A 26,583-nucleotide genomic window follows, 5' to 3' on the forward strand; every position below is an offset into this window, starting at 1 on the left:
TCACCCTTACGCGGGGCCCTACGCCTACTTTTACCAGGCGTAAGGGTTTCATGGATGTTTGTTGTGCAAACTGAGGGACGCAGTCATCAGCCCCGCAAAATCCGGGCCAATGCCATTACAGCCAGTGTCTGTATAGATGGCTGTCTAGCCCAATGCTAATCTATAAATAAACGGTGAGGGAAATTTGAATTTTTTTTTTTAAACATAATAGGAGCAGGAGTAGGCCATTTGGCCCTTCGAGCCTGCTCCACCATTCAATAAGAGCATGGCTGATCTTCTACCGCAACTCCACTTTCCTGCACTATCCCCATATCCTTTGATATTCAAAAATCTACCGATCTCTGTCTTGAATATACTCAACGACTGAGCCTCCACAGCCCTCTGGGCTAGAGAATTCCAAAGGTTCACCGCCCTCTGAGTGGAGAAATTTCTCCTCATCTCAGTCCTAAATGGCCGACCCCTTATTCTGAGACTGTGACCCCCTGGTTCCAGACTCCCCAGCCAGGGAAAACATCCTCCTTGCATCTACCCTGTCAAGCCCTGTAAGAATTTTGTATGTTTCAATGATATCGCCTCATTCTTCTAAACTCGAGAATATAAGGCCTAGTCTACTCAATCAATGGACTGTTTCACAAATTGATTACATTTTTGAAAATATTCAATTACCAAAGAGTTAAATACCATTTCTTTATTTTTCAGATTGTTGTATGGGACCAATCATGTGAAAGATGACTGTGTAGAATTTGGACTGTTACACCACTAGTGCTCCGTGCATCTTATTCTCTGTCATATCAAAACCACAAAAACATGTAACCTCGTCATTCACCTCCTTGCTGTTTGTGAGCCCTTGCTGTGTGTAAATTGGCTGCCGCATTTGCCTAAAGAGCAACAGTGAAGACACTTCAGAAGCAATTCATTGGCCGTGAAACGTTCTGGAACAATCCAGCACAAATGCAAATTTAAAAATCTGTATTTTTTTGTGCGTGATGCAGAATTACGACCATTGTACTAGAAAAATAGGAGCAGGCCATTCAGCCCTTCAAGTCTGCTCCACCATTCAATATCATGGCTGATCCTCTATCTCAATACCATATTCCCGCTCTCGCCCCATACCCCGTGATGCCTTTTGTGTCTAGAAATCTATCTATCTCCTTCTTAAATATATTCAGTGACTTGGCCTCCACAGCCTTCTGTGGTAGAGAATTCCAAAGGTTCACCACCCTATGAGTGAAGAAATTTCTCCTCATCTCAGTCCTAAATGTCCTACCCTGTATCCAGAGACTGTGACCCCTTGCTCTAGACCCCCCAGCCAGGGGAAACATCCTCCCTGCATCCAGTCTGTCTAGCCCGGTCAGAATTTTATATGTTTCAATGAGATCCCCTCTCATTCTTCTAAACTCTAGTGAATACAGGCCTAGTCGACCCAATCTCTCCTCATACGACAGTCCTGCCATCCCAGGAATTAGTCTGGTGAACCTTCGCTGCACTCCCTCTATGGCAAGTATATCCTTTCTTAGGTAAGGAGACCAAAACTGCACACAGTACTCCAGGTGTGGTCTCACCAATGCCCTGTACAACTGTAGTAGGACATCCTTGCTCCTGTACTCAAATCCTCTTGCAATGAAGGCCAACATACCATTTGCCTTCCTAACTGCTTGCTGCACCTGCATATTTGCTTTCAGTGACTGGTGCACAAGGACACCCAGGTCCCTTTGTACATCAACATTTCCCAATCCATCACCATTTATATAATACTCTACCTTTCTGTTTTTCCTACCGAAGTGGATAACTTCACATTTATCTGAAAGGGTTAAGAGAATGAAGAAAGGTGCAAGAGCTTTAATAATAACCTGAACCTTGTTTAAAAAGGCCACAAGGGTGACAGGTGTAGAGAATGAAAGAGCACACTAGTTCGACAGGTTGTGCGCTTCTGAAGCTGGGGTTAAAAACGCATTAGGAAGCTTCACTCTGGATCTCAATGCGGAAATATATTCCATCTCCCGGCGCCGATGAACACAAAAAAGCACCCAAGCAAACCATAAGACGATAATTACACCGCAAAACCAAATCAGAAATTTGGAACATTTAACTTTTTTTTATTTAAGAAGACAAGAACGCTTCAGTAGTTTTTATATTTTTTTTCCTGTAAAAATGGCATACATGAACTGATACAAAAAAAAATGTGTGGGAACATACGAGAGATTCTATCAATACACAAAATTGCCCATGTACACCAGAAATAAGAAATGATCTAAGCAAACAGCTTTAGTGCCTAAAGATCAAACCTAATGGGCATATAACACAGCAAGAATCTTCAACTTTGTTAAGTCTTCATTTTTTTTTTTAAAACCAATTTTGCACAATACTTGTTTTCGCACGTGACACAACCCCAATTCGTTTGAACTAACTCTATACAAAGTAATACAATTATTACAATTTAAACAGTGCACTGCATTTGAGAGAAAAAAAATATAAAGAGGGTTCACACAAAAACATGTACAACTAAAACTCCGAATTTGCCACGTTTTTTTTCAATGTGTGGGGGGCATATTCTTTGCATTCTGCCCGAGATGCAAAAAGCCTATCAGAACACATATTCCTGAGACATGACAAATGTGTTTAATTTTTATTTCTTTTTAAAAAAAAAAGGCCTACTTCAGTAACGCTGCTAACACTATAGTACAATTCAAACTAAAGGAGTGGGGGGAGGGGGGGGCAAATTACCGCAAGTGACAGAGAAACTATATTTAAAAACAGCGACGAGACACATTGAATCACTTTTTGAGTATGTTATCACAGTCCCCTTCACTGCTACGGTGACCTTTTCCTTATGCAACTGTACAGGGAACTGAGCATTTGTCATCCAGTATACATTTCACAATACTTAAGCAGCTCAATTTTTTTTTGTCATTTTCTTGGAACTTGAGGAGACTCAATAAAAGTACTACTGTCCAATTATAATGTTCCTCTGTACCCAATCCCTTTCTACCCTCGTCGACCCCTCGAGTAGCCTCATTCTGATGGGTGCACAAGTTCCAGTAGAGACACCGAGGCCTACTCACCCTCCCCCCCGTTCTACTCCTAAAGATATGATAGTGTTTCGCACTTTGTAACGTCTGTCCAAAAAAAACTCAAAACAAAAAATAACCTAAAATAAAAGGTTCTTCAGGTAAAGCTATGTCACGTCAGAATTGGGCCATGGAAATCAGGAGAAGAGATTTTTGCTGTCCATCAATAAGTTAATACTCATTAACCTTCACCTACAATTTAGCTCAACAGTTTAGGTGGTAATAATTTTAACAACTGCCTAAAAGTTTTACCTGAATGTCAAAACTGTGAAATGCCATTTGCAGAATTTGCAAACATTTTCTTTACAATTTTCAACTAAAGCGGTTAACGATACACTCCGGACAGAATCTGCTCTCCTCTACGGAATTAAAAGTTGAGAGAAGAGAAAATGCTTATGCTAAACAGAAAAAAAAGGTAATATTTTAAGGCAGCTTTCACTCTTCTTTAAAGAGGCACTATCCCTTTTTGATGGCAGACACACAGAATGAATGTAAAATGCAGGATACACACAGAACTTCCATTAAATACTACAGCCTCCTGTACAGTGTTTGATCAATTTTAATTAAATCTTTAAATAGAATACGAATAGCATTATACAATGGCACAAGGACTAACCACGTGCATCACTGGCTTGATAAAAAAAAACACTTCTCTTTAAAAAGAGATCTACGCACACGGTCCATGTAAGCTGTGGTTGTTTTAGAAGAGGGTCTCCAATATAAACCATGCACGATGAACAAAGGGATATGCCTTTTTAAATCATGCTAGTGTTTATGAGCCAAACTGTACTGTGTGAATCCAGACTTCAACATGTAACATTTAACATATGCACCAGCAGTGCTCATCTTGCCTCTTTTGGGGGGCGGGGAATAACCTTGCTGACAGGGAATCATGAATGTGGATAGCTTTCAAGTTTTTGGCAAACAAATTAGTGAGAAGTAAGGCCAATTGGGAAAGACTGATGAGATCTTTTAAAACAAGAGCTGTCTGGAACAAAGCTTGTTCGTACCGTGATAACTCAAAACTGTCCACTTGCTGAAAGGCACAGACCTCAGCTGTCAGGCCTGGTTAGGGTTGTTGTCGAAAGCTCTGTCAGTTGCCCAGAACACAGCCAGACAGTTTGAGGTACCCTACATCGCACAGTCTATATATAGAGAATGAAATTAGAGTCGATCTCGCCACAAGAAGCCTCACTTGCAGAAAAATGCTCGACCCGTGTCCCTCTGCGGAAATTGAACTGCCACACCAGCTCACCCCTCACAGACAGAGAGCGCGCGTTAACAAAATTACTTTAAGTGTCGAAATGAAAGTGAGCTTGTAAGTCCATGGAGCTTCCAAATGGCAATTCAAAGGCTGGAGCGTTTGCAGGGAAAACAAGGCACGGAGTTTTCTGCAAATGAGAGAACTAAACTAAGTCCAAGCCTGGCTAGGCATTTACAGAGGTGTCAAACTGTGGAACGCACTGAACTCAATGAACATCCTTCCCCACCCTAGCCCCCTAACCCCGAGTGTACATACGCGTCTCAATCGTGACCACCATGCTAAAAATCAACTGCAAATACATCTACAGTTGGACACCTCAATGTAACTACACTTTATTTAGATGAAGTACTCTTTCTTTTCATCGGAGTTGTTCTGTCCACCCTCTGCATTGATAATGGCAGTGTCTGCGTCTGCTGCATCATCAGCTCCTTTGGCTTCATGTGTGAAATAGGTACCTGCAAGGCATCATAAAGCCACTTGTTAGCACACCACAACAGTTCCATGTTCTCTGCTCAGCCACACTCACTGGTGATCAAGACCGTGCTTTGACTGGCCAAAACCCAAAGAAAATTCTCACCAACATTTACACCAGCAGTCTTTTTAAAGCAATGGGTGCTCACGGGTCCATATTTCGAATGATGTGTGAAATGCAAGACTCATGGGGGGAAAAATTCAGTTGGTTGCGCCTCCCATTAGCGCCTTAAGAGGGCGCTAGCGGGACACAACGCAACTAGCGCCCAGGCGCGGCACTGCCCACGCCTCCCACAAAATTCAGCGGGAGGTTAGTGGTGGCGCTAACCGGTAGCGCTCTGCGGCGTAGCGCCGCTGGCGATGACGTCATTGGCGTGCGCAGTGCCCCGCTCACGCCCCGGCCACAATCTTCGGGAGTACCCCCTGACTTACCGCCGGACGCTATGTCCGACGGGGTCAGGGGGGCGTACCTGCAGCCGGGGAGGCGCAATTTAAAGGCGAGGTGCGGGGCGGCCATTTTTGTTGCTGGCCGCCTGCCAGCACCTGCCTGCGCTCCCGTCCCAGACCTCCTGAAACGCCCCCCCCCCCCCCCCTGCGGAGTGCTGGCTGCGCTCCAAGAGCCCGGCACTTCTGGTGCTGCCAGAAGCGGAAAATATTTCAAAGTGTCCCAGAAATATAGCTAATGGGAGTGCTAAGTTAATAATACAAAAGGACTACTGAAGGTGCAGTCCACAGTTAACACCACTGGATCTAGGATTCTACAACTTAGAGGCTCATTCAGACTCATGTCCAAATTTCGAGATTCCAATATTGGATTTAGCATCAATGTGGAGAAAATGATGTTAGAAGATTTTCGCTCCAGATTTGTTTAGTATATGCTTTAAAAAATGCATAGTTTAGGATTATTACTACGAAAAGTACTTCTAACATTAGAAGGTACAGCATTAGTACTGCACCATGTTAACAATACGGGCAGCTGATCACTGTCAATGGCCCAGATGTTGCTGGAGTGGGGCATCTCGTGGCGTGCCCAGTAATAGTTGGACTTCTCCCCCAGCACCCTTCAGCTTAAACAATGTTTGCGTCACAAATTGCTGGAAGGGAGAGCTGATAACGGGGCAGTGAGGTCAACGGGGGGGGGGGGGCTGTCTGGGGCCTTGGTGAACGATGGGATTTAAGGATAGAGAAAGAAACAGGAGGAACGACAGAAAAGGAAATAAGGTGAATTAGAGTCAAATTAGGTACAGAAAGAGAAGTAGAGAGAGGGAAAAAATGATTGGATTAAGAGAGAGAGAAAAAAAAAAGCCTGAAAGGAAAAGAAAAATGTTTTATTTTAAAAACCTGCAAGAACAATTTACTACCTGCAGGAATGAGACTCCACAGTTTCAATTGTTCCCTTTCTGGGCCGGAGAGGTTGAGTGGCATTGCAGGGACATAAATCTCATCGTTAAAAGGATGCTAAAAGTGCCAGCCCTAGCTCTCTGCGGTGAGTTTAATTTGTATTTAAGCCGCAAATGCAGCATTTTCTTGAAATTCACCGGGAGGTTGACGGCGCGTTGCCGTTTCTCGCGAGGCTAAGGGCAAATCGTCCAGCAACCTGTGGTGACGCGCAACTCATGGTATTATCTCTTCCTCACCACAAATTGCTGAACAATTTACACACTGATAACGGTGCGCGCGCTAAACTCGCCATAACTTCACCAGCAAATTCTGGGCCAATGTCAACAGTTCATTATCAGGTAATTATCATGTTGCTAATCTTGGTTACTGCTAATCCATGCTGATAGCTTGAAGGGATAGTATAGGTCTCAATGCAAGGGTTTCATATCATTGACCCCACCAAAGAGAATTCTGACTACATAGCAAAGGACTAACTTTCTGGTGTCCTGTCATGTTATTGAAAATATAGACTCAGACATTTTTGCAAACTTGACAACACTGCTTTACTTTAAGGCAATTTAAACAGCCATCCTAATTATCTATAGGATAATATGGGAGCACCTTCCCCACACAGACTGCAGCGGTTCAGGAAGGCGGCTCACCACCACCTTCTCAAGGGCAATTAAGGGATGGGCAATAAATGTTCGTCCACATCCCGTGAATCAATCAAAAAAAAAAGTCTATCTTTCAAAATTAAAGGCCAGAGTTTTGGATTTGCTAAATTGCCAAGTTCCTAAATCCTGAAATCAATAATAAAAATCCAACATAAAGAAGGATTCTTCACAAATACATTGAGGCCCAATAATAAATTAGAGCAGGGGATACGGAACATGTGCACAAACAAACAGGAGCACAGATTATTTTTCCTGTACTCCAGAGCTATTGCACAGAGCAGAGGCTTTGCACCGAAAACAAACTGTGACTACGTCCATACATCTGATATTCTTATATTTAGCCCCGATTGGTTTTCACCAGGCATTGACGGAAGCTGGCGCACCAGCTGTCAACTTGTACGGAGCGATCTGCAACTTATCTGAACGGAGCACAAAATTAAGACTTTTTAAACAAAATGTACAACAGACTGACCATTGCGACATGCCACCAACCACACTGTGACAGCGGCAGACCTGGCTCAGCCGCTTGCCCTCGGTGCGATGGATTTGTTAATTATATTTGCTTATGCGGTTATGGGGTTAAGTGATCGAGATTCCTTTCTCCACTCCTGTGGCTTATGGTGGGAAGCATGACTAAATGTCGCTACATTTTATCCACACGCTGTTTAAACAAAGGCATTTAAGCACCTTTCTGGTTTTCATTGCGAAGATCGTGTGCGTGCGTGTGTGAAAGCTGCATTATGAGCTGTACTATTATATGTCTTGAAAGCACTGGTGTACTGCACGAGAACTAGCAGTCCTAGCAGAATGCAGTGCAAATAGAATATATTTACAAGCTATTTGGATTAACAATCCACAATATAATACAGAGGCACAGCATTTTTAATCCTTTCACTGGCTCACTGAAATGCAATTATAGCACTAAATTATGGGTTTCATTACTTAAACACTTCCCGGAGCTTCATGATATATATTGTAGAGATGTCAAGCATGTAATAAAGGCAGTGAAAGCACCTCTAAAGGGTTAGGGGCATCTCATCTGCCTGCCCTCTCAGTCAGCGACTGAAAAAAAAAAATCACGCTGGCTACGGATGTTACAGAAATGTTTGCATCAGTTTAGGATTGCCACCCACTCAGTTTTACATTGGGCTGTCAGGCTCTGCTTGGAGTGCACTATCCAAAAATGTACTTCTTTTGATGTGGAGGTTATTAGGGGTTCCAATTAACTGTTAATGCCAGAAAAGCAAACTCAAGCCAAGATCCCAACGCTCCGTGTCCGCCCCCCCCCACCCCCATGCCACCTCTATCGTATCCCGTTTAGGTTTGGACTTGGCAAAAGAACCACACCACCTCACCTCTGTTTCCAGTTCACAAAACTGCAACAGAGCGTTTGTTTTAGATGGTCAAAAGCCACCTTACTATAGTCCTTGAACGAAGGGCTGGACGTGTCTCTTGCTGACCCTGTACCCCAGTGAAGTCCCAGCCATGCTGCAACAGGTCTGGCGCTGCAGCATCCAAAGAAGCGAAGGCCACAGGGCACCAAGCCCTGAAGATCAGAAGGACATTTTACCAGTAGGCTTTGTTGGGAGCTGCAGCCTAATGGGAGGGAGCGGGGCCTTCTGCCGCTGCCCCAGGGGTTACGCTCACAGCCGTCTTGATGGTCCTTTGGGGGGGGGGGGGGGGGGGCCAGAACAGGGCAGCGATGGCATAGACGGGAAATGGGGTGCCTTGCTGGGCTCCACCATAATTTGCAGGCGGTGGGAGAGGAAAGGGGGAGGTGGTGCTAGGCCACACTGCCTCATGTTCCCGCTGTTTCCACTGCCATCCCATCCAATTTGGCGCAGGATACCAGAGGAGAATCCAGGTCCATATCTCACTGGCATCCAGAGTAAGGAGGTACTGGGAATCATGTTGATATAATGTACATTGCCACATTTAGCCGAGATTAGTCTCTGACTTCCCAAAATATAAGGAACAATCCAAAGGCAGTTGAGAAAATTGGAAGTTCCTGTAAGTATTTCATAAACTTGTGCATGTACATAGATCCCTGAAGGCAGCAGGACAGGTAGATAAGGTGGTTAAAAAGGCATATGCGATACTTGCCTTCATTAGCCGAGGCATAGCATACAAGAGCAGGGAGGTTATGATGGAGCTGTACAAAACGCTAGTTAGGCCACAGCTGGAATACTGTGTGCAGTTCTGGCCGCCACACTATAGGAAGGATGTGATTGCATTGGAGAGGGTGCAGAGGAGATTCACCAAGATGTTACCTGGGCTGGAGCGCTTCAGCTATGAAGAGAGACTAGACAGGCTGGGGTTGTTTTCCTTAGAGCAGAGAAGGCTGAGGGGGGACCTGATCGAGGTGTACAAAATTATGAGGGGCATAGATAGGGTAGATAGAAAGGAACTTTTCCCCTTGGTAGAGGGGTCAATAACCAGGGGGCACAGTTTCAAGGTAAGGGGCAGGAGGTTTAGAGGGGATTTGAAGAAAATCTTTTTCACCCAGAGGGTGTTGGGATCTGGAACTCACTGCCTGAAAGGGTGGTAGAGGCAGGAACCCTAACAACATTCAAGAAGCATTTAGATGAGCACTTGAAATGCCATAGCATACAAGGCTACGGACCAAGTGCTGGAAAATGGGATTAGAATAGATAGGGCTTGATGGCTGGTGCGGACACGATGGGCCGAAGGGCCTATTTCTGTGCTGTATAACTCTATAAACCCATTCTAAATGTTCTGATGACAAACTGTCTCCTTTGTGGCTTACCTTTGTGTCTTGCAAAATATCGTCCAAGTACAATCAGCAGGCACAGAATGGCAAATACAACCACAGCAACCACTCCTCCGATGACAGCATGGTCTACAGACCTCGGAACTTCTGTGCCTGCTCTCGAGTCTGTCAGGTTAAAAGCAAGAAATCTGTGTCAGAAACATTTTACATTGCCAAAGATGAAGTGACTGGGACTCAGCAAACAGGTCATTCAAAAAGAATGTTTCCTGTCACATCTCCCTTAAGAACAAGGAAACGCATCAAGAAGCAAAGATACTTCCCCCCCCACCGCCCCTCTTTGCAACAGAATGATTTTCTTTTAGAATTACATGCAGCTTTTAAACAGTCCCGTGCCGTTGCAAATTGACATGGTGCTGCATTTCTCTTTTTTATTGCTTTAGTTTCTCAAAGCTATGAATAATTTTGTACAGACTAAAGCAAGGACCAAATGGCTCGAATCATTCACAAATATTAACTGCAGATGACTAGAATATAGCCAAATATCATCAACACAGATGATAACACATGCATTTAACTGCTTGGCATCTGTCGGTGTGGTTCTGAAGAATGGCCGCTGTTGCTGTTCATCAACAAGTAATAAAGGCATGAAATATGAGCAGGTTGATGCAGTAAGTTAGTGAGATTCAACTCGGTGTTGTCACCAGCATTTCAGTAAGGTGCAATAATGGGCATGTGACATTTTCACACAATGTCCGTTTGAATTGCAAAAAGAAAAAAATACCCCAGCAGCTGTACAATTATAGATCTTGTCCCTTCAAACTTGGGTTGTGTCTGAAGAGAGTACCTTGAGGTATAGAACACCAGAAGTAAATTACTGCCGATTACAGGTGGGAGCAATTTGAGGTGATGAATTAAGAGCACTGGCACAACACTGGAGCACATTGGGCATTGCTAACAATACATTAAATGAGCCCAGTAACAGTACTGCAACAGATACAACACTAAATTAGAATCAGAATGCAGGAAACCATAATTTTGCTAGTCGCAGAAGGCTTTCTTTCAAACCCAATGATGAAAAGTAGAAACAAAGACAACATAAAGTATTGCACCGTCCAGAAGATTTACTGTCTTTAAAACATACCAGTAACAGCTCAGAGAAAATATTCTGACTTTTAAATCATTTTTAGTTCATACCTAGCAAGCCGTCACCTAAATCTCAGTATGTAATAGTACTTGGTCAATAAATCTATCCTGATCCCAGTGCTGAAGGAAGTGATAGATATTAACTTAACCCATACATAAAATGTGCAAGTATTCATCAGTTAATTTTAAAGATGATTTATATCGATCCTCCTGAAGATAACAGAAAATCCTTTCAAGGCGGACTACTGTGTATAATAATATTGGAAGTTTATTGATCAGGTGTAGAGAAGTGTGACAACTAAAGGTGATGCTGCAGCTCTGTGGCAAGGACCTGATTCATCACTTTCCCGAGAATTTATACCTTCTACATTCTATCAATTTACCGTCTAAATTAATAGTAATTGATTTCAGTATACTAAACTTTAGCCTCCTGAAAATTCTTTCAAATACATAGTGGAAAGCCTTATGTAGCAGGCTAAGGGTTAAAATTTAATTTTTTTTAAAAACCCAGCAAGTATATTCATTCAGAAATGATGGGATTGTCGCGTTTGTGTAAAAATGACATCAAGAAGATAAGCATGGTTGGAGGTTGGCCTCTTGATACTTAAAAGTAACCAGTAGTGCTGGTGGAAAGGTAAATAAAACACTGATGAAATGCCCTAAGTATAATGATAGTTATACAAATTCCAAGATGGGAATGAGAGTCAAATTTCTATCTCAACTAAAAGCAGTTTTACCGTTAGCAACCTGGAAGAGCAATGCCAACGTGTCCTACATTTGTATTGCTGCCTTCCGCTGGTCAATGTGTCTATAGTTCTTGGCCAGGCCATTAGGAAATGGAGTTCAGAGAGGGAAAAGGTAGAGGGGGTGGAGCAGCAACTTCACGTCAGATTGGTCGAGTGAGGTGGTTATCGATTCAAGCTCGTACATAATCTAGGCTGACATTTTAATGCAGCACTTTTAGTGCAGACTGCATTGTCAGAAGTGCCACCTCTTTGTGCGAGACGTTAAACTGAGGCTCGTCTGCAGGTGGACGCATCCCATGGTAGTATTCGAAGTGCATGGATGATCTCTTGGTGTCCTGGCCAGCACACATCCCCTCAGCCAACATCACCAAAAACTGACCAACTAGTCATTTATCGCATTTGCTGTTGACGGGCCTTTGCTGTGTGCAAATTGACAGTACTTCAAAAAAAGTATCTCATTGGCCGTGAAATGCTTTGGGGCAACCTGAGGACATGAAAGGCACTATACAAAAGCAAGTTCTTTTTCAGCCACCAACATGGAGCTACAGGAAACTTTCGATTAACCGGTCCCTAAATAACCGGAAATGTCGGTTTCAGGTAAGTTTTATAACTTTTATTACTTGCACAGCCACAAATGGAGGAAGGCAAGGGTTTGGCTGCAGCTGTTGCTAAGCTACAGAGACGCTTGCAACTTGTGGACGTTCTTCTGAAGCTGTTGCTAAGCAACAGGGTTTGTTGCTTTATACGGAGCTCTGAGCTCCGTCTAGCGTTCGGTTATCCGGAATTGTTGTTGAACCGGCACCACGTTGGTCCCGTCCGTGCCGGATACCAGAAAGTTTCCTGTACATGGAACACAGATGTGAAGTCAGAGACCATCTTAAGTCAAGTGGTTGCAGGTACGGTAGCATAGTGGTTATGTTACTGGACTGGTAATCCAAAGACATGGACTAATGATACGGAGGCATGAGTTCAGATCCCACCACGGCATGTCCTTTAGGGAAGGTAATCTGCCGTCCTTACCTGGTCTGGCCTATATGTGGCTCAAGACCCACAGCAATGTGGTTGACTCTCAACTGTCCCCTGTCAGCTGTGGCACAGTTGGTAGCAGCCTCGCCTCTGAGTCAGAAAGTTGTGGGTTCAAGTCCCACTCCAGGGACTTGAGCACAAAAATCTAGGCTGACACTCCAGTGCAGTACTGAGGGAATGCTGCACTGTCGGAGGTGCCGTCTTTCAGATGAGATGTTAAACCGAGGCCCCGTCTGCTCTCTCGGGCGGATGTAAAAGAGTAGGGGAGTTATCCCCGGTGTCGTGGCCAATATTTCTCCCTCAACCAACATAACAAAAACAGATTATCTGGGCATTTTCACATTGCTGTTTGTGGGAGCTTGCTGTGTGCAAATTGGCTGCCGCGTTTCCCACATTACAACAGTGACTCCACTTCAAAAAACACTTTGAGACATCCGGTGGTCGTGAAAGGCGCTATAGAAATGCAAGTCTTCCTTCCTTCCTTTGAAGTGGCCTAGCTAGTTGTAGCAAACCGCTACAAAATATAACAGCACTGTGGGAGTACCTTCACCACATGGACTGCAGCGGTTCTCCACCTTCTCGAGGGCGATTAGGGATGGGCAATAAATGCTGGCTTAGCCAGTGACGCCCACATCCCGTGAACGAATAACAAAAAAAAGGTGGACAGTTTGGAAGCAGTAGAAAAATGTAGAGGAAAATTGTGTATATATTCCAAGGTACTCAAACCGCCTGTAATTTAATGCTGAAAGTAACCTAGTCATATTGCACACCCTACATCATCAAATTGATATTCTGACAGGTCACACCTTCAACTGGCAAACTGCCATCATAACTTCCAGGGAAATAATTGAAACTATACTTTACAACCTTACTTGTATCATAAACCAGGATATACTGCTCTGAATTTAATCAGTAATCGAATCTCAGATTTCATTTGACAAGTCTTAGCCACTCGATGCAATGATAGAACAAAATGAGTAAATTTGAGGTTATAATGAATGGTGCTGCCTTTCTGGTTACATGGTTGAGTATGCAAAAATGCCCTTCCAAACATACCTACTCTCATGGGTCACTATCTTAACCCTCAAATTGATAAGTGAGGGCTACAACTTGTCAATGTTCATGTAATTCAGACACTTTTGTACCAATGTATATATTAAAAATGCTATTCAACAGGAGGGCTTAGGAGGTTTTGGCAAAGATATTGTAATTCTGGCAGACAGTAAAACTGACATCCGATTCTACATTTTTCCATCAATTTAATTAATGGGTTGAGTTACATGAGCAAATTTTCAGCAGAAAATGCATTTAATCAGGTGCAAACTGTCACAATAAATGTGCAGTAAAGATCACCCCGAACCTGATGGCTTTGTGGGGGGAAGTACATTGTGCAGTGTGGCACTGCAATGTGGCAGGTTTGATCCCTGGTTTGGGCGGATATAGTTGACCAGAGTCAGGGCATTAGATGGGACTTTCCATTTGACCTCAAGAAACTCAGACTGGGAAGGGGAGGTGGTGTGCAAGAGGGCTGTTTCTGATCCCCATCCAGCAAACCCTGCTCAAAAATATGAGTGGAGGGATACGTGGAGAATTCCAGATCAGGCTCTACTCCATGGTTGATCATTCTGCCAACACTCGGTGTCTAGTTTCCATACACAAAGGTAGGCCACTCGGATGAGCTGCTGGAGTGCTACCTCTTTCTCTAACCCCAGCAGCTGCTCCCTGGCATTGAGTCCTTGCTCCTCCCTGGAGGATCTATCCTAACCCGAGTCCCTGCTCGCATGAAAGGATGGGTAAAGAAAGATAAACTGGAGGGTGAAGAGTGAGCAGGATTCCCCCAGCCCTCCCATCCACAAATAATAATTGCAATAATTCATCTTCAAAGGATATTATAATACATTCGCTACACGAAACATGCCGATTGCTGGCAAGAAGCAAACAAACCCGCAGAATAAAGCTGCCCACAACTGATAATCACATACGCTTTATAACATTAATTCTTTTTTTTAAAAAAGGAGCAGATGCAACCGGAGCGAGTTTAGGTCTGGAATCCCATCTTGGGGTTGAGCTGACTTTAAAAGCCGTGTCCCTGTTTCCAGACTCACCTGAACCCCTCCATGATTTACTGCCTTTACCATCTCCAGCAGCGGAATAAATATAAAACTGAACATTCCTGTGAACTGTGCAAAAAAACCCTAATCTTGAAAACATATGTCCTTCAATAACACCTCTGCAGACTTATAAGTGCAGCATCCAGAGCCATGTTGCTAAACTTGCCATTCGAGAAACAAATGCGGTTTGGTATTTAAACTCTAGTTTCTTTAAGATTAAATCCGTTGCACAATTCCAGTCATAATACCTTCAGGCTCTTCCAGGGCTAATGTTTAACTTCTGTTTTGGTTTAAACAGTAATGGCATTACATGGAAGTACTACGCCTACATGTTAACACAAACATTTTTCCTTTGCTACCTAAACGATATCACCAGAATTCACATTAAACATTTTCAAAGTGACAAAATCATGAAGCAGGTTTTTGAAGTGAAGCCAGTTTTTATTTTATTTTTAAACCCAACCAATCTGAGACGCAGATTGGAATGTGCCTTCTGTGCCATTATTTATTTGTTAGTTTATAAATCAATAGAAAAAATTCAATAAAGTTGGAGACTACAAAACTAAAAATGACATTTAATTTGTAGCTCATGGACTCGATGCATTTATTTAAATAAGGATTGCTAATTTCAATTTTGCAGAACAAACCAGGTGTGAATTTATTTAATCTTTCATACACTCGCTGCAGGAAGAATTTTTGTTTCAGTTGAAAAGTCTGCAGATTAAGTGGGTAACTCTGATTTATCTAAAACAAGCTTAAAATAAGTTTGCTACCGGATGGAACACCTCGGAGGTGAATATTCCATTTGAGGGTTCTGTGTCTACAACATCTGGAACAGCTCCTGCACCTCTGTTGGCCTCAGACACAGTGCAGGCATGATAACTTCATGTCCTACAAATTTGGAGAAATGTCAGCAAACAACTGTTGCTGTTGTGCACATCCTTACGGATAACTAGAGGTGTTTGTGGGGGTGGTTCGACCTGCCTCAGACCAGCAGGAGTCTCACCTCAGGATCTCCGTCTCACATTTTCTCTTTGTCTTCTCTCGAACGCAGGAGAACACTCTGGACACAAAGCTACACCAGCATATGCAGCAGAACTGAAAGGACTCCATTAAAACTAAGATTGGCCTTGATTCTGTTTTTTTGGGATGAGTTGGGGGTGGGGGGGGGGGGGGAAGGAAAGAGAGAGAGAGAGAATTACACATTGCGTGTCCTACACACAAAGATATTGAACTGGTAACCCCATCTTGAGTGTTCAAGGTGATTGAATTGTTTTGGCCTGCCCATAATCCTGTTGTAGGCATCTCTGAAATGTTACTGGAGATTTTAGAAGAGTTAGTTGGAAGCAGCCCAAGAACTGGCGCTCCACTTCAATGGCATCATCATCAGAGACCCAGAATGACTTCTGCCCCCTTCCAAGTCTAGGGGTGGCTCAGTGCCTTGGAACGCAATCAGCTAACTCAGCACACCAAGGATTAGTCTGCGTGCCTCAGTGCCACATCATGTGCAGGCGCAGTTACCATCTCAGCCATCAAGGGAGCAGCTCTAACAAATCTTAGGCAGTTTCTTTTTTCACAGCAGGAATTCTTCTTTGAGATATTTTATCATGTTTCCAATTTTTGTTCTTGGTTTTTCATCCTTTGCTTCATCTTGCATTAGCTTAGAGACCCAAGAGCAGGGTGCATCTCCTCGTTCCCTCCTTCAGCTCTTTATCTGTAGCTTTCTTCACATTCCTCCTTCTAAATAATATTACTTTTTAAGTTCAGATATTATAAATCATTGGGTACCTTCTGCTCTTTCCTTATATGCTTTTCATATTTTCTCTTTCCCAACACGATAGGCTTTCCCTGTGTTGGCTTTTCTCTCAATTTCCCTTCGCATTCTCTCCAAGGGTTCCATTCTATGTTCTTGGTTCTCTTTTCCTCGTCTGTGCTTTCCCTTAAGGATTCTTCATAATGCAGAATGCCCTCTCGCCAATCAGCTTTCTTCTTATTCCCAGGGACTTGTCCTTGTTTGCTTGCTCTCATTTTCCTTCTCTCCCTGTGGCACTATTCCGTCAGGTATCAGCTATCCCAAGTGGCTGCTTTCCATCCGAGTCTCTCTACTCATTGCCTTCTTCCTTTATTCCTTCTTCCCACATTACAACAGTGTCTACACTTCAAAAACCACTTCAATGGCTGTAAAGCGCTTTGAGACGTCTGGTGGACGTGAAAGGCGCTATATAAATGCAAGTCTTTCTTTCTATGTATTTGACATTCTTCACCCTGCGCATCAGGTTCTTTGTCCTTTTCTAAATTTCCTTATTGTTCCAATACCTCTTAACTTCTTGCCTTGGCTGTGTTCCTTCTGGGTTGTATGCTTTTTGTTGTCTCCCATAATCATGTTTCCCCCTCATATGCATTGCCTCGTGTCTTCACCTCCTTTGTAGACAACCTTCGTCGGCATTTTTCCATCCTAATCTTCCTAGATGCCTTCAGCAGGGTGCTGTGATAATGGCCCCAGCCAAGTTTCTTTAGTGATCTTAAAGACCTCAGCGGTGCTTCAAAATCCAGAAAACCTTGAGGAAGCCTCCACTGCTGTATATATCAGAGTGATATAAACATAGAAGAACTCAGTCAGGATCACTTGGGCGCCTACTTTCCTATATTTGCTAATCTGAGTGGAAACCATGTTTTGTATTCATGGTTTTTCCACTAATTATAGGAAACGGATATACCCAGCAATAAGTAGGAAAGATCCATTGCATGTCAGTGACACAAGTGAAAGTGTTTTATTTAACAGATCACTGGAGATGAAATGCAACAATAGATACCTATTGAAAAATGTAACAGTAATGCAAATATATTAGCTTATGCTTGAGAATTAGTTTTTTCTAACCTTAGATGCATATAACTTTGACTCAAATCGAAAGGATACAAGTGAGCCAGTAACCAAGACCAACCAAAGCATTATAGAAATGTTGAAGCCCAAAGTTCACTGAATTGAAGGGGCCATGACGATTTACTTGGAAGCTCCAATTCAGGTATATTGGCAATTGAACCTCAAGTTCATAGAGGGGCCTTTCACCTGGCTGTTTGCGCTCCGCCTCAAATCACAATACAGGCATGTATATCCAGCTGTCATTTTGAATGACCTTCTGACGCTCCTTGTACTGCATCGAGAGTTTCAATGTGCCGCACTCCCAACTGGTGGGATGCCAGTATATGCCTGTCGCCCTGAGCACACTGCTACATTAAGAATATGTCTGAAGCAAGAAAATGCCATTCGATCTCTTGAAGCCCACTGCCATGTATAATATTCGATCATGGACTTTATCTTCTCCCCCCCCCACCTCCTGTTGATCCCCTAAACTCATTACCCTAACTCCCTTGAGGAGGAGGAGGTGGGGAAATCAAACTATGGCAGGGAATGGAGCAGGCACTTCAGAGGCAGCATCACCCCAAAAACAACAACAGAAAATGCTGGAATAACTCAGCAGGCCAGGCAACATCCGTGGAGAGAAAATAGAGTCAACGTTTTGAGTCAAACTCTTTGTCAAGACTGGAAAGGCACAGGAAATAAAATAGATTGAGAGGCCAGACTGGGAGAGAACAAAAGAGAAGTGAAGAGACATTGGCCTAGAAATTCGGTGGGCTGCGCCACCAGTTAGCGCCTAAAGAGGGCACTCAGTGGCTTTAGCGCCACTGGCCGTGCCTCCCGCGATATTTAGCGGGGCGCTAATGGCGGCATTAGCCTGTAGCGCTGCGCCCCGCTACCGCCCCGATCGCGATATTTGGTAGCGCCCGCTTCTGTAACGCCGTTCGCAAATCGCGCCCGGTTCACGGGGCCTACCTGTGGCGGTAGTGGCGCAAATTAAGGTGGAGGTGCGGGGCGGCCATTTTTTTCGGTGGCCGCCTGCCAGCACCTCCGTCCCCGGCCTCCTGATCCCCCCCCCGGGCAGTGCCGGCTGTGTCCCGAGAGCCCGGCACTTCTCCTCGGTGCCGGGCTCTTTTGCCGGCACTCGCGATCGGTCATCGCGCTGGTGCAGGCCCCTCACCCTTAAGGGAAGGCCTGCAGTACCGCGGCACTGCGGCACGTTGCGTTGCGATATTCAGTTTCAGCGCCCCAAGAGGGACGCGGGGCGCCTCGAGCAGCGCCCCGCGTCCCTCTTGGGGCGCTCAAGCTGAATTTCCGGCGGGCGCAACGGCTCCGATTGCAGCGGTAATTCCGGCGCCCAGGCGAGCTTGGCGCCCCGTTTGGGGCTCCACCGAATTTCTAGGCCATTAAGAGGTATTCAAAACCAGACGAGATGGCGGAGGACTAGTGGAGACAAAAGACGGCTCTAGATTAGGTGTGAAATGCGCTGGCAGAATGAGAGACAGCTGCCATGTGGGTGAGAGAAAAAAGGGGGAAGGGGGGGAGGAAAAGGGCCAAAACAAAGGTGGGGATAAAAAATAAGTAAAAATGTAATGGGGGCCGAGGTTATGATCTGAAATTGTTGAACTCGATATTGAGTCCGGAAGGCTGTAAAGTGCCTAATCGGAAGATGAGGTGCTGTTCCTCGAGTTTACGCTGAGCTTCCGTGGAACAATGCAAGAGCCCGAGGACGGTGAGGTCCGAGTGGGAATGGGGCGGTGAATTAAAATGACAGGTGACCGGAAGCTCGGGGTCATCCTTACGGACTGAAAATCACCCCAAGTTGCCTTTCTCCTGTATCTTCAGAGAGGCTGCCAGAGGCCACGGATTAGGTCATTTGGCTTCTTGGCCAGAAATGGTGCAAGAACACCCAAGAAAGTGAAGAGAGACTGTAAATAGAGAACCACATTTTTTTCCTTGTGCACATTTAGAGATATGAAGTGAGTATAATGTGGCTGCAGTGATTCAAACCATTAGAACAAAACCCTCAGTCAGTACCCCTTATTTCCAGATAACTAGCATGTTTGAACAGATATTCTTTATACTCAATGCTCTACAGCATGATTAAATGATTTTTTTTTTAGTAACATGAAATTGCACCTTGGTGAAATACAATTTATCACATTAAAACTATATTTAATTTCAGCAATTGACACAACATTGTCGTTAATAAATAGCTGCAACTTGAGCAGAACATTTTCTGACAGCACTGTTTCTATTATTGCTTTCTTCAGGGAACCTAATGAAATTAACAACACTTCTCTTTCTTAGATGGTAGATTTATGCTTCACAACCCTGCTTTTGCTTGGCCTCCTGACTTCTAATCCACTTGTGTCAAAGACAAGGAATCTTGGCATAGAATATTAAGATGTTTACACACTAGAGTATGTTGGCCTCTGTGAGCAACAACTTTGGGGAGAAAATAGAAAGTCTCAAAAGGTGTCAAAGGTTTGTCATCTTGAATTTGAATAGTTTTCACAGACAGAAGCCTGAAGCTATATTTAATTCCATGCAAGTCTTATTTATTTTCACATCACTTGGTGCGGGCTGCTATTGCAGCAATCTAATTAGTTTGTTGTCCCCACTTTCTCTTCTAAAGCCACTGAACTCTGCTAGGGTATGGATCCAACTGTGGCCTCACTCAAAGTGGCCATTCTTCATGCGTGAGCCCACATGCTCTAGTGCTGGCAGCCAATTCAATGCTGGAAGGTTATCGAATGCGGAGTTGGATTCTGTTCGTACCCAATGTCCAAAGGAGCAGGAGGTGCTGGATTGCTATCAGGAGCAGGAAGCCTGGCTGATTGTCTCCCCACCCACCGTTTTACCCAGGAACACGGAGTCAGTTGCAGCAGCTAACTCAGCACAGATCAGGGAGTGAATCTGCAGCCTTGTTCACCGAGTAGTGCCTTCACCCAGTAAGCCGTCCTGGGATGGCAGGAATGACGTATGAGGAGAGATTGGGTCGATTGGGCTTGTACTCGCTGGAGTTTAGAAGAAAGAGAGGGGATCACATCGAAACTTATAAAATTCTAACAAGGCTAGACAGACTAGATGCTGGAAGGATGTTCCCGATGGCCGGGGAGTCCAGAACCAGGGGTCACAGTCTAAGGATAAGGGGTAAGCCATTTAGGACAGAGATGAGGAGGAATTTCTTCACCCAGAGAGTGGTGAACCTGTGGAATTCTCTACCACAGAAGGCAGTTGAGGCCAATTCATTAAATATATTCAAGAAGGAGTTGGATATATTTCTTAAGGCTAAAGGGATCAAGGGATATGGAGAGAAGGCAGGGACAGGGTACGGAATTTGGACGATCAGCCATGATCTCATTGAATGGCGGAGCAGGCTCGAGAGGCCGAATGGCCTACTCCTGCTCCTATCTTCTATGTTTCTATGGGAGCTCTCCGCCTTCCTTTCCTCCTTTAAGACCCTCCTTAAAGCCGACCTCTTTGACCAAGCTTTTGGTCATCTGCCCGAATAGCTCCTTATGTGGCTCGGTGTCAAATTCTGTTTGATCACGCTCCTGTGAAGCGCCTTGGGACGTTAAAGGTGCTATATAAATACAAGTTGCTATTGTTTGTTTTTCTGCATTTAGACCTTAACTGTTCGAACAATTTAAAAAATCCTGAAAGCCAAGTGTAGCTTGAATAGAATTTAGAATTTGGGTACATGATTTAAAAAAAAAAGAAAAATGTCACCATTTGGCATGTTGTTTAGGAGGTTACATTAGTAATCACTGCACACATGGAAGGTTTCTACCTCGCCAATAGAAACAAAACGTTGGCATCAGATAATCGACAATGATGTAATGAAAAGTAACTGAAGTTATTAAACCACAAGTTAATATTTTGTGTTAACCAACTTGCAATTTACCCAGCAGGGAAATTAACAATCAATCCAAAGGGAAGAGCGTCAAGCTTGGCGAGAATCTAATAAAATGCTATAAATTAATCAAGATAATAAATGAATGCTGAAGTAGAAAAGGTTAACAGGTGCACGACAGTCGCTGATGCGGCGATGTTGAAAACAGCCTGGATGACTATGAAATTAAAAAGGAGAATGTCACTCTCATTAGGGGGAAGGAGCGGGGGTGGGAAGGAGCGGGGGTGGGAGGGAGGGAGCAGAATGCTCTCATTGTGAAGTAATTGGATGAAATATCTGACAAGTCACTCCCTGACCTGGAGTCTTTGTGCTCAGTAAGAATCGCAATCCTGTGCTGCCATTGATGGCAACATGGGTGCCCGAAAACACAGCCCCGTCAGCTCAGCACCGTCACTTCTCACTTTTAAATTAGTTGTTAAATTGATTACAGTATTACTTTGTTTGCAACCCCTTTCCGAGCGTGGCTCCCTGCTGGGATCGGCGACTTTACCCGTGTACTGTTGCATGATTAACTGCCTTAGAGAGAGAAAGGGAGAAATGGGCGGGGAATTTGGTTAGCAACTCGTTGTGGGATTAAGACATTAAAAATCTTGCATTTTACAGTCAGGACACAAAGACGGTGCTGAGGGATGGCTCGTTCGAAATATAAGTGAAGATCACAATTACTGCCACTTCCACACCCCAGCAATTTGACACCATGCAGTAATTTTCAACTGCATATCCTTAACAATTAAAAAAAAGCAGAAATATCTTTTATCTCACCAGTGCTACTGATTCTGCTTCAGCTGCACCTCAGCATGACACCTAAGATCACTCTGCGTGATAAAGGGCAGGGAGGAGCAGATCAATCTCGCTCTTAGGGCCCAGAGTTGAGATATGGAACTGTGTCACGACCCTCTGACCTTTAAACTTAGAGTGGTCGTAGCGACTGGCGAAGAAGATTTTAATTACTGCTGTAACTAACGGAAGGCATGAGTTACTTATTTTGGCTGGGGAATTGGGGGGCGGAGGTTGAGGAGTACAGCGTGTACTTACTGGGACTAAGAGACTTAAGAGATACCTGCAGCTGTCACAACCATGTAATTTGTAGAGCATTTTCACAAGCTATTTCACTTACACTGCATAATATTTCGCACATGATCCAAGGGTTCCTACACGGACTACAGCTGTGACAAGTCCATTCGAAAATAGATTTCGCTTCAATTTCCCTCGCATCACACGTGTGTGTGCGCGCGCAAGTGGGTGGGGGGGCAGGTGGGGAGGGGGAGAAGGAAGGTCTCCCAGCTTCCTCATGGTAATTCCACCACCCACATTGCTCTGGCCGAAACTCGGCAATCGGGCTTGATCCCATTAATCTGCGAATACCACATTGCTGCATTTATTATTCTATTAATCATAGTCAGTCCTTTGCAAGTTCACCAATACGCTGCAGCTCATTGTAGGAACCTCAATACTCGTGTGTAAATACATTTTGGTAAGCATTTTCAGTTTGATTTAATTTTTCAACAAATTATCAATGGCTCATGGTCCAAACAGTCTGTTTTTATCTGAATTTTATAGAAATCCTGATGCCAACACAAAACCTCTGGACAAACTAGTTGAGATTAGATAGCATAAAGATTACATTGCTTTTACCAATTTAACAATCTATGGCTCTCCAATGTGCTGTTAGCTAAGTTATCAAAAGTAGGTGTGGATAAGTGGCTTCCCTAAGGGAGAGAACAATGTGACTACTACTGAGATAGGGGATGGTGTATTCTATTGTGTGGTGGTGGTGGGGGGGCATTGAAAATAAATGAAATAAAGGGGAAGGCTGAGCTTAACTTGGCAGTGGAGCAACTCTTTGTAGGTTCTCCGCCCACCTTAATTGTTTTCTCCCTGGTGCCTCCCCGCCTCCTGAAATCACGGGCTCATGCTGGAGGAGGAATTCCATCCACCTCCTGGCATCGCAACAGTCTTCAGTAAATGCCAAGACATTTGACCATGAAGACAGCGCAAATCAAGCCAGTTCTGGTCCTTAATCCACATACATGTGTTTTTCTTGCAAGGGCCGCATTGGCAAAGCAGGCATACTTCACAGATGAGCCCAGACTGATCCTTGGCGTCTTCCTCAAACGTGGGGGGGGGGGGGGGATGTTAGGCAAACCTGATTCTGTTTCCACTCAAATGTCCAAACACACATGCTTCAAGAGGAGTCACTGGGCAGCGATGAGGAACAAAAAACCCCTGGCTGATCTTTAACCCTCGAGCCTAGGGTGCTAACTGCTAAGGCTAATTCTAGTGCTCCTACCCTAGGTTAGGTGCACTTTGATGAGTGTTTTCAAAGGTTCTTTACTTTCTGTAAATTTTAATGGATAGGTGGGAGAACTAAATATAGACTGAATGAGTTAAAAAAAATAATTGATTTTTTTTCTGGTTTTCTATATCAACTGCTTTATAAGCAAGTGATAATTTAGTGCAGTCTAATAAAATACTCATTTCTGAAATCTGTTCTGGTGTTCTTAATAACTACACAGAATTTAAATTAACTGCAAAAGTTAGCTGTTCGTGATGAAATGAAATAAATGCCAGGCAAAATCTTTGCTCTTTGTATTAACTCAGTCACATCCATGCATCTAAATGCCTTGATTTAAAAAGGAAGCCAGTCATTATTTTTTCATTAACAATTCTACAAAATTAGATTCTGGTTGAAGTCATCTCTGGTAAAGGTATCGTCAACTCCAAGGTGGGTTAATTTAAACGTGCGGCGCTTTCCCCCTTCAATAAACGCAGCCATGAGATTATTGCTTATGTTTCAATTATTGCAGTTGGATAAGCTTTGACTCAAATTCACTGTATGGTGCTGGCAGTTAAGTTTCATTGCAGAGTAAATATTCCTGCTTGAGCGATATTTTGGCAGTAATGGTACGCTATGGGACATTTTGGCAACTTTGAGCGCATGGTATTTCCCGCCAGAAATGTGTGATTTGAATAACTCTTCTGATCTAGGCAAGTTCCCTCCACACAGCAGCCTTCCTGCCATATCCCTCTATTCTCTTCTCCCCTGATCGGGTATGCTTCTCCAAACAGTTTTCCGCCCCCGCCATAGTACTGAAACGGCCACAACCACAAAGTCATAAATGACATCAGACTGATACCTGGGATGGCAGGAATGACGTATGAGGAGAGATTGGGTCAATTGGGCTTATACTTGCTGGAGTTTAGAAAAATGAGGGGATCTCATTGAAACTTATAAAATTCTAACAGGACTGGACAGACTGGATGCAGGAAGGATGTTCCCGATGGTGGGGGAGTCCAGAACCAGGGGTCACAGTCTAAGGATAAGGGGTAAGCCATTTAGGACAGAGATGAGGAGGAATTTCTTCACCCAGAGAGTGGTGAACCTGTGGAATTCTCTACCACAGAAGGCAGTAGAGGCCAATTCATTAAATATATTGAAGAAGGAGTTAGATATACTTCTTAAGGCTAAAGGGATCAAGGGATATGGGGGAAGGCAGGGCCAGGGTACTGAATTTGGATGATCAGCCATGATCTCATTGAATGGCGGAGCAGGCTCGAGGGGCCGAATGGTCTACTCCTGCTCCTATCTTCTATGTTTCTATCCTATGTGACTGTGGTGCACAATCCCTCCTCATCCTTCTCAACCCGTCTGTAGCCTTTGACATGGTTGACCACACCATCCTCCTCCAACGCCTCTCCTCTGTCGTCCAGCTGGGTGGGACTGGCCTACCCTAGTTCCATTCTTATCTATCCAGTCGTAGCCAGAGAATCATTTGCAATGGCTTCTCTTCTCGCTCCTGCACCATTACCTCTATAGTGTCCCTGTGGATCGATCCTTGGCCCTCTTCTATTTGTCATCTACATGCTGCCCTTTGGTGACATCATCCAAAAACACGACGTCATATTCCACACATATGCTGATGACACCCAGCTCCACCTCACCACCACCACCACTCTCGACACTTCCACTGCCTCGGTTTTGTCAGGCTGCTTGTTCAACATCCAGCACTGGATGAGGAGAGATTTGCTCCAATGAAACACTGGGAAGACCAAAGCCATTGTCTTCGCTCCCCGCCACTAACTCCGTTCCCTGGCCACCGACTCCATCCCCCACCCTGGCCACTGTCCGAGACTGAACCAGACTGTTCACAACCTCAGCGTCCTATTTGACCCTGAGCTGAGCTTCCGACCCCATATCCTCGCCATCACCAAGACTGCCTACTTCCACCTCTAATATCGACCGTCTCTGCCCCTGCCTCAGTCCATCTGCTGCTGAAATCTTCATCCATACTTTTGTTGCCTCCAGACTCAACTATTCCAATGCTTTCCTCGCCGGCCTCCCATCATCCACCCTCCCAAAAACTGGAGCTCATCCAAAGCTCTGTTGCCCGTATCCTAACTTGCACCAAGTCCTGTTCACGCATCACCCCTGTGCTCGCTGACTACACTGGCTCCCCGGTCCACCAACGACCCGAATTTAAATTTTCTCATCCTTGTGTTCAAATCCCTCCATTCTAACTGGCCTAGATCCAGAGTGACAGAAATCCAGTGACCAGGCCCACTATTGGCAACACTTTAATGAGTTGCGAGCTCCCCGATGGATTTGTGGATAAATGTGAGTGATAAATACCCAGAAAGTCCCAGATTTGAGCTAAGTTAGCTTGTCCCTGCTAAAAGCAGCCATAGCACCCTGGGCTAGGGAGATGGGGGAAGAAACCAGTTAGGGCCCCACTCCGAAATGCTGTTCAGTGGGTCTAGATAGGAAATGCTTGTGTGGGTGTTGAGTAAGCAAAGGATTGAGCGTGACTGTGGCACCATCCTCAGTCGAGCAGCCTTAGTTTGCACGTTAAGTTTGGTCACTTCAAGAAGTACCAGAGGGTGATGGGTGCCGATGGAACCTGAATTACTTCATTTAATTTTAATCACAGAAGCAACAACTCCTGTTAATCAAAAACGTTGATTTATGCTGGTTATAAATAGACTAACAAAATGCATCTGTACCATCATAGATCGCTAGTTGATACAAGTTCTTCCATGTGCTATGATTCAAAAGGCCAAGGGATTCAAAAGCCCTGTTCCTGGGACTAGGGACAGGGTCACTGGCAAGGCTTGGAAGCTAAGCAAGAGCCAGGCCTGGTTAGTACCTGAAGGGGTAACCATCAGGGAAGACCAGGTGTAGAAGGTCACGGAAGG

At 44.3% G+C, this 26,583-nt stretch overlaps 1 protein-coding gene across 6 annotated transcripts in view; it reads right to left on the reverse strand.

The window, feature by feature from the left end:
* Positions 1 to 2,075: 2,075 nt before the first annotated feature.
* Positions 2,076 to 26,583, reverse strand: part of LOC147100328 (cell adhesion molecule 1-like) — a 430,602-nt gene continuing 406,094 nt past the window's right edge. For all 6 annotated transcript variants that reach the window (XM_085967916.1, XM_085967921.1, XM_085967919.1 and 3 more), the window contains 2 exons: positions 9,625 to 9,753; positions 2,076 to 4,787 (listed from right to left, as the gene is read on the reverse strand). In XM_085967916.1, coding sequence (XP_085824042.1) covers positions 4,669 to 4,787; positions 9,625 to 9,753 — 248 coding nt within the window. In that variant the 3' untranslated portion in view covers positions 2,076 to 4,668. The remainder of the gene's footprint in view (positions 4,788 to 9,624; positions 9,754 to 26,583) is intronic.

Source organism: Somniosus microcephalus, chromosome 26 (genome assembly GCF_052327205.1).
Source record: "Somniosus microcephalus isolate GS21.2 chromosome 26, FLI_Smic_1.0, whole genome shotgun sequence".
Lineage (NCBI taxonomy): Eukaryota > Metazoa > Chordata > Chondrichthyes > Squaliformes > Somniosidae > Somniosus > Somniosus microcephalus.